General features: G+C 39.6%; 1 protein-coding gene across 2 annotated transcripts; it reads right to left on the reverse strand.

The window, feature by feature from the left end:
- Positions 1-2,602: 2,602 nt before the first annotated feature.
- Positions 2,603-10,091, reverse strand: LOC135468540 (uncharacterized). Of its 2 annotated transcripts, none has more exons than XM_064746845.1 (4): positions 10,037-10,091; positions 8,661-8,810; positions 5,901-6,092; positions 2,603-3,544 (listed from the first exon to the last, which is right to left on the reverse strand). In XM_064746845.1, exons 3-4 carry the CDS (start codon positions 6,067-6,069, stop codon positions 3,312-3,314), a joined length of 402 nt encoding a protein of 133 aa, XP_064602915.1. In that variant the 5' UTR covers positions 6,070-6,092; positions 8,661-8,810; positions 10,037-10,091; the 3' UTR covers positions 2,603-3,311. The 2 variants fall into 2 exon arrangements, with proteins under 2 accessions (XP_064602915.1, XP_064602916.1); XM_064746846.1 differs by lacking the exon at positions 10,037-10,091 and adding an exon at positions 9,005-9,309.
- Between the last annotated feature and the right edge of the window lie 2,158 nt (positions 10,092-12,249).

Here is a 12,249-nt window from a genome sequence, read left to right on the forward strand (position 1 = left end):
TGTTAAATAATCCCTCTAAAATATTAACAGGACTTGTTGAATTTTTAACCATTATAGCCGTTTACATAAACAAGAATCATACTTCCATGTTGTACCATTGTTTGCCGATGGCACCGCCTGTCACGCAAAACCTTCCAGAAGCTGTTCAGTCATGACTAGTACACGCTAACTCCCTATTAACCGGTTTCGTTTCACCAAAATCAACTGTCCTTGACACGTGAGTTCTGGTGAAGTCAACCAACCCAGACAAACCTGTCAGCATAGATCACGGTGTGGGACAGACATATACTGTTTTTGTAGACCTACAGGCAAAAGGCTTTACAGTGTCAAGGAGTGTCTTATGAAAAACCTACCTTTTCCACAATGAAATATTCGACTGATCACCTCGTTAGAACCACTAAACCACACGAGATTCTTTGAATCAGAACATGAATTATTGGCATATGATGGCACTTGGTCAAGGGTCAGTGTATTTAGAATATTCAACATAAAAAAAGCAGGAAAAAAATGGTACATCAAGTACTGGTCGATCCGAAGTCAATATGGTCGAATGGACATCATGTATGGTACGAGAATATTGTGGCTGTGTAGGACCTTATGCCTGCTGTAAATATACTGTGGCTGGGTGTGGCGTTTGGTGTCTATATACTCCGCTATTAGACTACATTGTTTTTGTAACATAATTTCCTAACAACCTGTAAACAATTTCAGAAAGAGGGTTAACAGTAAAGTCAGTAGCAGTTTAGCTAACTGGCGCCATCCTCCGTCAAAACATCTTGAACTCCGCCCAATATCCAGCAGGCCACTGGTTTTGGAATGATAATGAGGTCACCAGAGGCAGTGAGGGTATATGGACTTTCAACATATCCATGCGTAGACATTGTGACTAACGGCAATTTTTGTCACGAGTATGACTGATTTTACAGACAGCTGGACATGGGCGACGGGCTAAAAGAAACAGACTGCTGCTGTCAATACACTGCAACTGGGTTGTACTTGGCGTGTGGTGTCCGGCTGGGGACCTCATGTCTTGGTGTTAGTATACTGTGTTTGATTGAGGGCCTCATGTCTGGTGACAGTATACTGTGTCTGTGTGGGGCGTCATGTGTGATGTAAGTACACTATGGCTGTGCCAGGCGTCTTCTCTCGTGTCATTGTACTGTAACATGTGTGATGTCAGTACACAATGGCTGTGCCAGGTGTCTCCTCTCGTGCCATTGTACTGTAACTGGGTGGGGCGTCATTTGTGATGTCAGTACACTGTAGCTGTGCCAGGCATCTTCTCTCGTGTCAGTGTACCGCGACTGGGTGGGGCGTCATTTGTGATGTCAGTACACTGTAGCTGTGCCAGGCATCTTCTCTCGTGTCAGTGTACCGCGACTGGGTGGGGCGTCATGTGTGATGTCAGTACAATGTAGCTGTGCCAGGCATCTTCTCTCGTGTCAGTGTACCGCGACTGGGTGGGGCGTCATGTGTGATGTCAGTACACTGTGGCTGTGCCAGGCGTCTTCTCTCGTGTCAGTGTACCGCGACTGGGTGGGGCGTCATGTGTGATGTCAGTACACTGTGGCTGTGCCAGGCGTCTTCTCTCGTGTCAGTGTACCGCGACTGGGTGGGGCGTGATGTGTGATGTCAGTACAATGTGACTGTGCCAGACGTCTTCTCTCGTGTCAGTGTACCGTGACTGGGATGGGCCGGGGAGGTTAGGAAGTAACACTGGCAAAATAATTTCAGTTCAATCCAAAACAGACAAAATGCTGATATATTTTAACTAGTTGTAAACTAGCAGTGCAGAAATGTACAGTGCATCAGCAACCTAAAATGTGTGTATGGCAGTGTTACCCAATCAGTGCTCCTTCACTTTTAAGTTTGGAAGCAAATCTTGGACCCATTTGCCTGAATTGTGCATACGTAATATACCCAACCATTCGGTATGAGAAGGTATGAATCCACACGTGGAAACAGGCATTAGTACATTCGTATACCATCCATCAACTATATTCGGGTCAATAATCGCATGACAAATTTCTAAAGCACAATCTACCAAAGAAACTAAGAAAGTTGAAACTACGAATCGCACTTCGGCCGCCACCTGAAAGAAAAATTTTGGGGAAAAGCCTCGGCCCTCCATGCATTCGGCAAATCGTTTCGTCTGAACGCAGCTAAAATGACTGGAATCAAAAACGGCGGGTGGTCAAGGCTGACCGGGTTTTCAGTTACTGACGAAAATATCTGCGCATTGGACATTATAAACAAGGGATGTGTGCCTAGTACATACATATGTATATAAGGTACAAAACCGATTTGAAATCTTAATGGCTGGAAACTATAGTTTAGAATTTCCGAAACATTGCTGAAGTGCATTTTATACCTTTAATTCTTTATATGCATTGTACGGCATCAGAAAATGGGTTGCTGAATAAGAGCGCCTGTGGATCAAACGTAATTAACAGAGGGTAAAACCACGGAGTTAACCATGATAAAACGTCGCGGCCTGATGTACCTCATAAGTAAGCCAAATATCAAATTCTTTTTTAACAACGATTACTAAAAATATTTCTGAAATCGTGACATATTAACAGATAAGCGGTGTGATGTGACGTTTCAGAAACAAGATCACGCAATCCGGTGTCCTCTCTATTGATCATCTATATATTAATCACGATTCTCAAGGCGAATCACAAGAATACAGCATCATGCCATTAAATAACCTTTATCACATTTCAACACATTCTTAAACGGTGATATTTAGGCAGATCTAAGATGTGATGATTTACAAACACAATTTGCGACACTTAATGGCGATACTTGGCACTGTCAACAGTTTTCCTAAAAGAATAATGCAATGAAATCTAAGAACAGAAACTGTTCAATCTCTGGCTCTCGTCTACTGTGACTTAACGTTACGTTGTTCATACCTCACAAATGAGCATTGCATGGAACCTTACACATTAAAACGAAGTGTCTAATGCAAGCGTGATTTCTGAGATATAGGTCAGTCCACTTAACAGCTCAGAATAGAAGACGACAGCAATACATCACAGATGTCCGGTGGGAAATATGCACGTCACAGGTGGTAGCAAGTGGAAGCCAACACGATTAACCCGTTAAGACAGGAGGTATTTGGAGGCGAGCTATGGGTATATCAATGATCATGTTATAAAACTAACAATGTCATTATTCACACCTGTCCCTTGATCTAGTTAACACGTTGGCGCCATCAGTATTGATCTGCCGCCTTCACTTTTTTCGGCCGGGTTTAAATCGGGACATTTGACTGATGATAGCTTGACGAGTCTTGCACCTGGTGACTACCTAGTGGGTGGTGTGACAATCTGCTCCTTTCCAGTGACGCCGCTGAAGAATTCCACAGTCCAGCCCACCTCTCCCACATGTCGAGAGCGGCACATTGGGAAGGGTGTGTCTGGGGCAGGTCGGCTCAGGTAAGCTACCTCACTCGTCACCTCAGGGGACCTTTCTCCGATTCCCACCCACATGACGCTGTCAGGAACCGTTACCCTGTGTTGTCTCAGCGAGTTCGGCCCTGCAAACGGAAACAGTACATAAAAGAGCATTTCCTACATGTACTTCCTTGAAAACAGCTCAATTAAACTGAGTTCTAAAACAAAAGATCGCCCCTACTGCCTATACATAATTAGAAAAACAAACCTATATCATGATATATATATATATATATATATATATATATATATATATATATATATATATATATATATATATATATATATATATATATATATATATATATATATATATATATATAATTCTTGTCCCATATAATGAGTTCGCGTGAAGAGTTGCATCATATGTTAATTGGTTTTAGATTTTATATCGGCCTAATGTAAAATACTACAGGGGCCTCCGTGGCTCAGTTGGTTAGCGCGCTAACGCAGCGTAATGACTCAGGGGCCTCTCACCAATGCGGTCGCTGTGAGTTCAAGTCCAGCTCATGCTGGCTTCCTCTCCGGCTGTAAGTGGGAAGGTCTGCCAGCAACCTGCGGATGGTCGTGGGTTTCCCCCGGGCTCTGGCCGGTTTCCACCCACCATAATGCTGGCCGCCGTCGTATAAGTGAAATATTGTTGAGTACGGCGTAAAACACCAATCAAATAAATAAAATAAATAAATAAAATACTACAGCATGGAGGGTAAAACCAGATCAGTGACGACAGTGATAGTTGGCAAGTGGTATACGACAACCGTAACCGGTGAAATATTCATGTAAATGTTTATTACTAGCAGCCTATATAGGCTCCGTACTTGCACCGTGGCTTAAGCAGAATGGCAGACTCGAGGACGAGCTACACAGAAGGTACAAATCGCAGTAGAAGGCATCGTTTTCTTCTGTGACGTTGTAGTGCGTGTGTACTTCATGTATGTTTTATGAGCACACATACACTGATAACTGTGACGTAATAGAGAAAATTAATGAGTTCACAGCGTTGGGCTGTCTTCATACAGGCAGGGAGGAGTTTTACGAGTTCTCGATTACATTAAAAACACAATTAACAACCCTAAACCTTGTTAAAGTGTAGTAAACTTTTCAAGTAGTACAAATATGACATGACCTTGAGTCATAAAATTAAAACAGGCTATTAAATTAAAAATAATGACTCTTTATATGGTCACTGTTTACAAGAAAATGGCACAAACGCTGGGCAAATTACACAACCTTCCTCCCCATTGTCAACAACTGCTCCAGAGCGTTGTAATTATTTAAATGGCTTTTTTATTTAAATTAATAGCTTTAACATCGGAAATAAATTTGAAGTCATCAATCGATCGGAACATGCCCTCCTCGCCCTCAATCATGCTGTGTTGGATATCCATCACAGCAGATAGTTCATATATAAAAGCTCTTTCCGGTCTGCCGACTAAGTTTTCTGCTTTGTAGATGACAGCTTGACGAGTCTTGCTCCTCTAGTGGGCGGTGTAACAATCTGCTCCCGGCCGGTGACGCCGTTGAAGAACTCCACAGTTCATAAGTACTTAACCGTCGGTGAGGCCGCTGAAGAACTCCATAGTCCATAAGTGCTTAACGGTTAGTAAATGTTTATAACTTTTTAAAAAAAACTTATCTCCCTTAAAATAAACTTAGGTTAAAACAGTATGCGTCATGTTTGTTTTGTTTATTAATTAGCGTCAGTTTATCGTCGTCTGTGTTAATGAATTTATTTCACAGGTGTCCTGAACACCTGACGACGTTAAACCCCAAGGTCTCACTCACTCCTGAACACCTGCGATAACCTCCCAACTTTGAAATGGTGTCGTCCATATTGGAGTGGTGTGACGCGAAGAGCGAGTCATGACGCGGGTATGTTCCGAGGCGTGCACCACTGATGTGAGACCCGTTGGCGTTCAACGTTTCATATAGTTAAATGCACAGTATAATGGAATTATGGTTTAACGTCGTTCTGCTTGGGTCATAAAAAGGCTTTCGTACCTGTACGTACCATTACCTATGGTGTTTTCTGTTATTCACGTACCCCAACATTAGCGTATTTAACCTTTAATTTGACCGAAAAAAAAGTATTTTCAGAAGCAAATGGAGGTCATACATTTTAGGCCTACTTGTGTTGCTGAAAATAGCATTTGTCCACTAAATATCATTCTACCTTTCAAACAAACCTTAAAAACACCTTTCAAAGACTGAAAAAACGTCTCAATAATACACAAAATGAGACACTTCGCCTTGACTTAAATCTTAAGTCAAATATAGTAAGCTTTCGCGTAATACAACACACGTTATATACAACAAATGATCGACACTGACTCTATATGAATCATCTGTCTCTTTGTGGATCAAAGAAAAAATATTCATATTGTGTGCGTTCATTATTAATTACAGATGTAACCATAGCTTTATTCGTCGCGCTCCTACCAGAAAAGATCATCCTCTGTCCGGATGCCATATCATCTTGCTTCTCTGGCCGCTCGTTCACTCCACCACGGCCGACAGCAGCTCCTGAGGATTTCTGGCCAGGGGACGTAACTCTCCCATTTACTTCCGACTGAGCAGGCTCGCTCTTCACAGATCCAGCTTGTGACATGGCGACTTAAATGGCTTTCTGAGCTACAAAGATCACACAGACGCTACATATTAAAAGCATACATCCACTACGTAGAGAAGGCTGTTGAAAATCATAAAACAGAACTGACAATACATTTTTTGGCATTATTAATGCAATGCGGTCTAATTGTAGCGCATAAAGTGCACATTATACGGCCGAAAGACGTGTTCGTGCATCCAGATTTTTGGCCTAATTGTTAAGACACATTTTCTAGGAATAATCAGATAAAATTAATGAATTCTAAATGGAGATGATTAATACTTATAGTGAAAACTGATTAACACGGGAAATCAAAAGTCTTTCTAAAGATACATGGGCAGTTCCAAAAGCAATTTCTTTCACCTAAGACATCTAGGGGCGTTATGGCAGACATAGTCGCCAACCGTCCAGGCCAATAATCGTAAGGTCAATTTCCAAAGCACCGGTCAACACAAACTACTAAAGAAGTAAGAAAGTATTTAAGAAATTAGAACGAAGCCATAAAAGAAAAGGGTCAACGGTTTTGAATGACACCGGAATGACGCAAGGAATGTTCTGTGGCTTGTAAACCATGATATAATAATTGTTGAACATTAACGAAAAATATGAAGCATAGTGCCAAAATATTCTGGACACTTCATCCATGTTAGGCCTAAATCACCACGGAATATTACTCACTGTAAAAAGACTTGGTATTGCAATTAAGACGGGGAATCAGCTCCAGTACAAGAAACTTTGCACCGCAAGAAGCGACTGGCTTCCTCTTTGGTTGTATGTGGGAAGGTCTCCTAGTAACCTGTGGATGGTCGTGGGTTTCCCCCGAGCTCTGCCCGGTTTCCTCCCATCTTAATGCTGGCCACCGTCGTATAAATGAAATATTCATGAGTACGGCGTAAAACATCAATCAAATAATTAAATAAATCAAGTAACAAAACTGACTATAGCTGTTTTTTCACTTCTGTTTTTCTTCCACTGTGATATGGAAAGCAAGCATTGGAGCAATGTATTGGTCATAAATTAAAAAAAATGGTGGCCTTTCCCGTCACACTGAAATATCCTTTTTTGTATTAGACACTGCAGAGTGGGAAAAACCACTGCACCAGGAATGTAACTTTCTAAAAAATTCTTCAGCACGCAGCTGTGCATCAATCATTTAAATACATATATAACAAATGACAAAACTACGCATATAACATGTCAGTGTTGATGATAGCTACAGGACCACATATGCTCTCAACCAGGATTCACATATGATTTCGCTATACTTGCCACACGTTACGTAATACCATGGCTTAACAATTATACACTCTAATTCATGATAACACTTATTTAATGCAAGACAGCCTATGTCCTTACTCGCACAAAAATGTACGTTACCAAAGAAAAACAAATCCACACAAAGATTAGAACTCTTCATGAAGTGCAACTTGTTCTCCACAGTGACTTCGTCAGTTCAAAGTACTATGAAGGATGCCTGACAAACTATGGCAGAAATGCTGATTTTAAACTTCCCAAAATACGACAAACCTTATTACACTATAAAAGTTTATTTTTTACAAACTTTGACAGCACGTAGAAATACATACCGGTACATGAAAGTTTCGGTAAAGATATTTTTCTGGTTAACGTTGATCTTCATACTGTAAATTAAAGACGCTGTGCCTCGTTTGAACGAAGAATTGGCGTATTTGATCGAGAGTGAAGTTTTGGCGAGTTATTAATAAGCAATCATTTCTTTTATAGTCATATAACTTTTATGGGTGATTTCGGTTTATACTTCTGATTTGGAAATTTACAGAACTGTGCTGGGATTTTGAAATTTGCACTTTCTTACCGTACCTCTCTCTGGCCGATTCTCCGCCATACCGTACCAGGTCCTTTCAGAAAGTTAGATTAAAGGTCTTTGAAGAAATAGACTGTATTAGACTTGTTCTTGAAGTAATAACGTGCGACGCTGATTATGATCTTCATATAGCACACATCAGGGTCCGGCAAATGATACATGGCGAGGTAAAGACACGCCACGTATGTATATGAAAGATACATCTAGGGTTCAAGTACTAGTACGGACTTGTAGCTGGTCTCAAGCGGATTTCTACCCACCCACCTTATCCAACCTTCCCACCCACCACCACCATTTTGAGTATATCTAGATAGATGATGTCTAACAAATTGCACCTAACATTACTGCTTTGTTGTTGTCGTTTTTAAACCTAATTCTGCTTCTGCCATTGTGCTATGGGATGTGTGCGTTAGTTCTTTTAAGTGTATATATGTATATGAACTTATAGAATAATTTTAAGCCTAACTGAGGTAAACTGACAAGAGGTCTGACTTCACCGGTACAGTTTTACGTGTGATCATTTGCCTGCTATCACACTGTCGTCACTGTTCTGTTTTTACCCTCTGTGTTGCAGTCCTTTATATTATGATTACATTTAATGACTGTGTTTACTTTTTAAATTTGAAATATTGCTCGCAATCATTTGAGCATAGCGCAAGGACTTACTTTTGGCTGGGGCTATAACACTCATATGTCTGTGTTATCCGTTATATTAATCCCAGCTTTTGGGTATATTTTTTTGACTTACCTGAGAATTTATCGGCTGCGCGGGCAAGCGGATGCTTATATCTTATATGAAGTGGTCAGCTACAGAGTAATGGTTCAGACGAGATTCTGTGTGTGTTCCCGGGCGTGGACATGCAGACCAAACTCAGCTGCAGTGCTGTCGGTATCAAGTCTGGATAGGTATAAAAGTAATGTTGATATCACTAATGACGTAACGACACACCTGGTTACTAATTCCCGTTAGGCTGGTTACTTTGTTAACTTGAGCTCATTTATATGTGAACAGGTAACATAGACGTGTTGGAATCGATCCGCAGGGGAGAAAGTGATTATCTGTGCTGACTGCAGTTTGTCACGCCTAGTTACCTGGTCTTTTGGCTTCAGTCCATGTCTGCAGCTCCAAGGACTAAGACGGACATGTGGTCATTATCCTTACCAGACGTGCTGTTGGGTAAATCACATCGCCCATCCCCCGGCCAGTCACATCCACTTGGGCCATTGCAATCAAAAGTTAAACACTTCATTTGGCCTATGCAGTTCACCCAAGTTGCTGTTGTAAGCGACCTTGGGGAATTCGTAAGAATCGATATGGGCCCAAATAACAATGGAAAAGGGTACACAGCTGAATTGAATGACACAACACAGTGGTTCAAACTGAATGATATGTCAATAAGTGCACTATGTAACCAAGAGGGCAATGTCAGGTTTGATACAGCATTCTCCCAAGTGATTCAAAACAATGGTGTAGGTCTATACCGGCACCGAGTACAATATTATTAGCCCCTATATGCAGGTCTACTCTGCACATAGGGCCCTATACAGGAGTCACCTTTTTAGTCTACAGCGGATTTGTATGCACCTCTTCATATACGAATCAGAATTATCCGGGCATCTATATAAGCAGAACTCCTGTGTTCAATGTTCTAAAATTACCTCAGTTTGCCTCATAGAAGAAATAATAGCAGAAGTGACAACGATCAGTTCGTTTGGCACCTGTATTTATAGCCTAGCCTTTAGTGAAGTAGCCTACCATGCGACAGATCTCAACCAATCAGTGATCCGTACGTTTTGGGCAAGAGCACTACAAGAAGTATTTTCTAGGAAGGAATATATAATTTACTCTGTAAATACACAAAAATACCTTGTGTTATATCTACTGCAGATATTGAGCGTTCTGGCTGCTTTCATTGTAGGCTACCATATACGTTTAGAAACATTAAAAAGCACATATCAAGAGTCGTCAGATGACTTCGTTAATCAGATGTGGTAGTTTGAAGACATAGTGCCCAAGTTTACTCCATTTACAATAATAATACGGAGATTTAATGAAAGTACAAAATACTAAATATTTCCTTTCATAACTATAAATACATGGGAGATTACTCTTGTACCACTTACGTAGGCTCATTGGGCTGCAAGATGACGACACTGACACTTGATCGGCGTTCCTAGCGGCTGGACGTATTAATACGACTGAAGTAAACCGGCTAACATAGTGCCATGCATATTTTGAAAGTATTGCAAAATACGATAATCAGCAAAGCGAACATATTGTTTAATTGTATTTTTAGGAATTTATGACAGTTCCAAAAGTAGTTATCCCTTGAATACACTGAAATATGACTGAGGAACTCGATCTGGAACTACTTCCCACACATACCATTGCGGCTTCTTACAAATTTGAATGGGTGGAGAGTGAAAGTCATTCGGATTATTCTGTAAAATGTGACAAAAAATAAAGCTTCCAAGTACAAACAACCAACATGGCTCAACCCAGGAAAGGTCCTAGACACAAGGTAAACTGAAATCATGTCATATCAGACATTAATTCCAGCAAAAATGTGTAATTCTAACAGGAATGTATCAACAACAACAGCAACGTGAAAGTTTATCAACGAACAGTAGCCAAATTTAAGTGCATTAACTAAATTAATTATATGCAGTGCATTACACTGTAAGCTGTAAGCAAGTATGCTTTTGTCCACACGCAATATCTGATAAGTGCCCCAGATGTCCGTATTTGGGCCATTTTCAGGAAAAGGTACAAATAAGGGTAAAGAGACTTAGGGTTTTCAAATTTTCATATAAAACATTGTTAGTTCGGTGTAGTATGAAAATTGCATGCTTTTCTATGAAATATCATTGATTTGGTGGAAAATTCAGCTCATTAAAAAACACATATTCTGATCTGAAGAGAAAATTGCCTTTACCGTTAGCATGATAAAAGTGACAAAGTGTGGCATCTGTAACTTCTACTAAGAACTTATTCATCACAAGCATATGTTTGATGCATTAAACATGGATTTAATTCTATGACAGTATGAGTATTTGCTTGTTTGCAATATTTTTTACCTTGCATTTTTCAGAAAATGTTGGCAGACCTTGGATTGTCTTTATTGTTAACATTTGGTCATTAAGCGCATGTATACATGTCGCAAAGTGCTGATAGGGGGAACTTGTATATTCGTCTTAAAGTATCAAGATATTAGTCAGCTATTTTGTTGTTAAGGACCCACTAGACAGCACATGGCAACATCAAAACTGGATTTATCTGAAATGTCCCACAAAAAGGATGTTTTACCAATTTCCACTTAATTAAGTTGAACCATACAGAATTGTTGGCTTTTGCAGAATGTAGAAAAGTTACAAATGCACACTTGATAAAGAATTAATTTAAATTGATACAGTTAAATTTCCACATTAGTCTGATTGTGACAAAATTTGTATTTACCATTGACATTTTTTTATTTACAGTAATAAATTGAACTAATGACAAAGACAAACAGTCATGCTAATGGTGCAAGACTGATGCCCAGGTAATAATATTATGATAATAAATATTTATATTTTTTTATTGTAAGTTTCTAAACAGGGTTCTTTTTCTCTTCTAATAAGGGTTATGTGACCAAAAGAGAAATCAGAACAATTTAATTTGACTTAATTGCTTTTCAACCCAAAATGTGAGACAAATTATATGACCATAATCTTCATTTTGTAAAGTTTTGCTAATTTTGTTAATTAATCAACACTGATGCTGGTAAAATTGCTTTATACTGCAGATGTAGTGTTTACCAAAAATTTGGGACATTTAAATTCATTATATAAGGATGTAATTCAGCACAGCCTGTATGGATATCTCACTATGAATGTAACTGTGGTTTGTTCCCAATATGTTCTCAGCTTTTTATGACAATGACTGAGACAACTGACATTATCAGTTATTGTAATAAACAGACCATAGCATCAGTGGATTGGGTTTGATGAATTAGCAGGTTTATTTATGATGTAAATGAAATTGAACATTAGTTCATTGCAAATGCATGAATATTTGTCACAAGGCAGGCACAATTTAGTTCCTGTAGTGGAAATACAGTCAGAATTACTGGCGCTGACATTTTTGGGGTTGAGACAGCCCGTTTAAGGTTGCATTTACAGGACAAGGTTCTACACTGTTCACACTAATGCTCAGTACAACATGTTTCTGTAACTTGTTAAAAAGTTTGTTCAAAGAAAAACAAAAAAAAACAGGTGTGATAGTCCTCCTTTATGACCAGACTGCTGAACTCAATATTGATGTTCTTGTGTAATCCATATTTTGATATACATGTGTA

Source organism: Liolophura sinensis, chromosome 6 (genome assembly GCF_032854445.1).
Source record: "Liolophura sinensis isolate JHLJ2023 chromosome 6, CUHK_Ljap_v2, whole genome shotgun sequence".
NCBI classification, from domain to species: domain Eukaryota; kingdom Metazoa; phylum Mollusca; class Polyplacophora; order Chitonida; family Chitonidae; genus Liolophura; species Liolophura sinensis.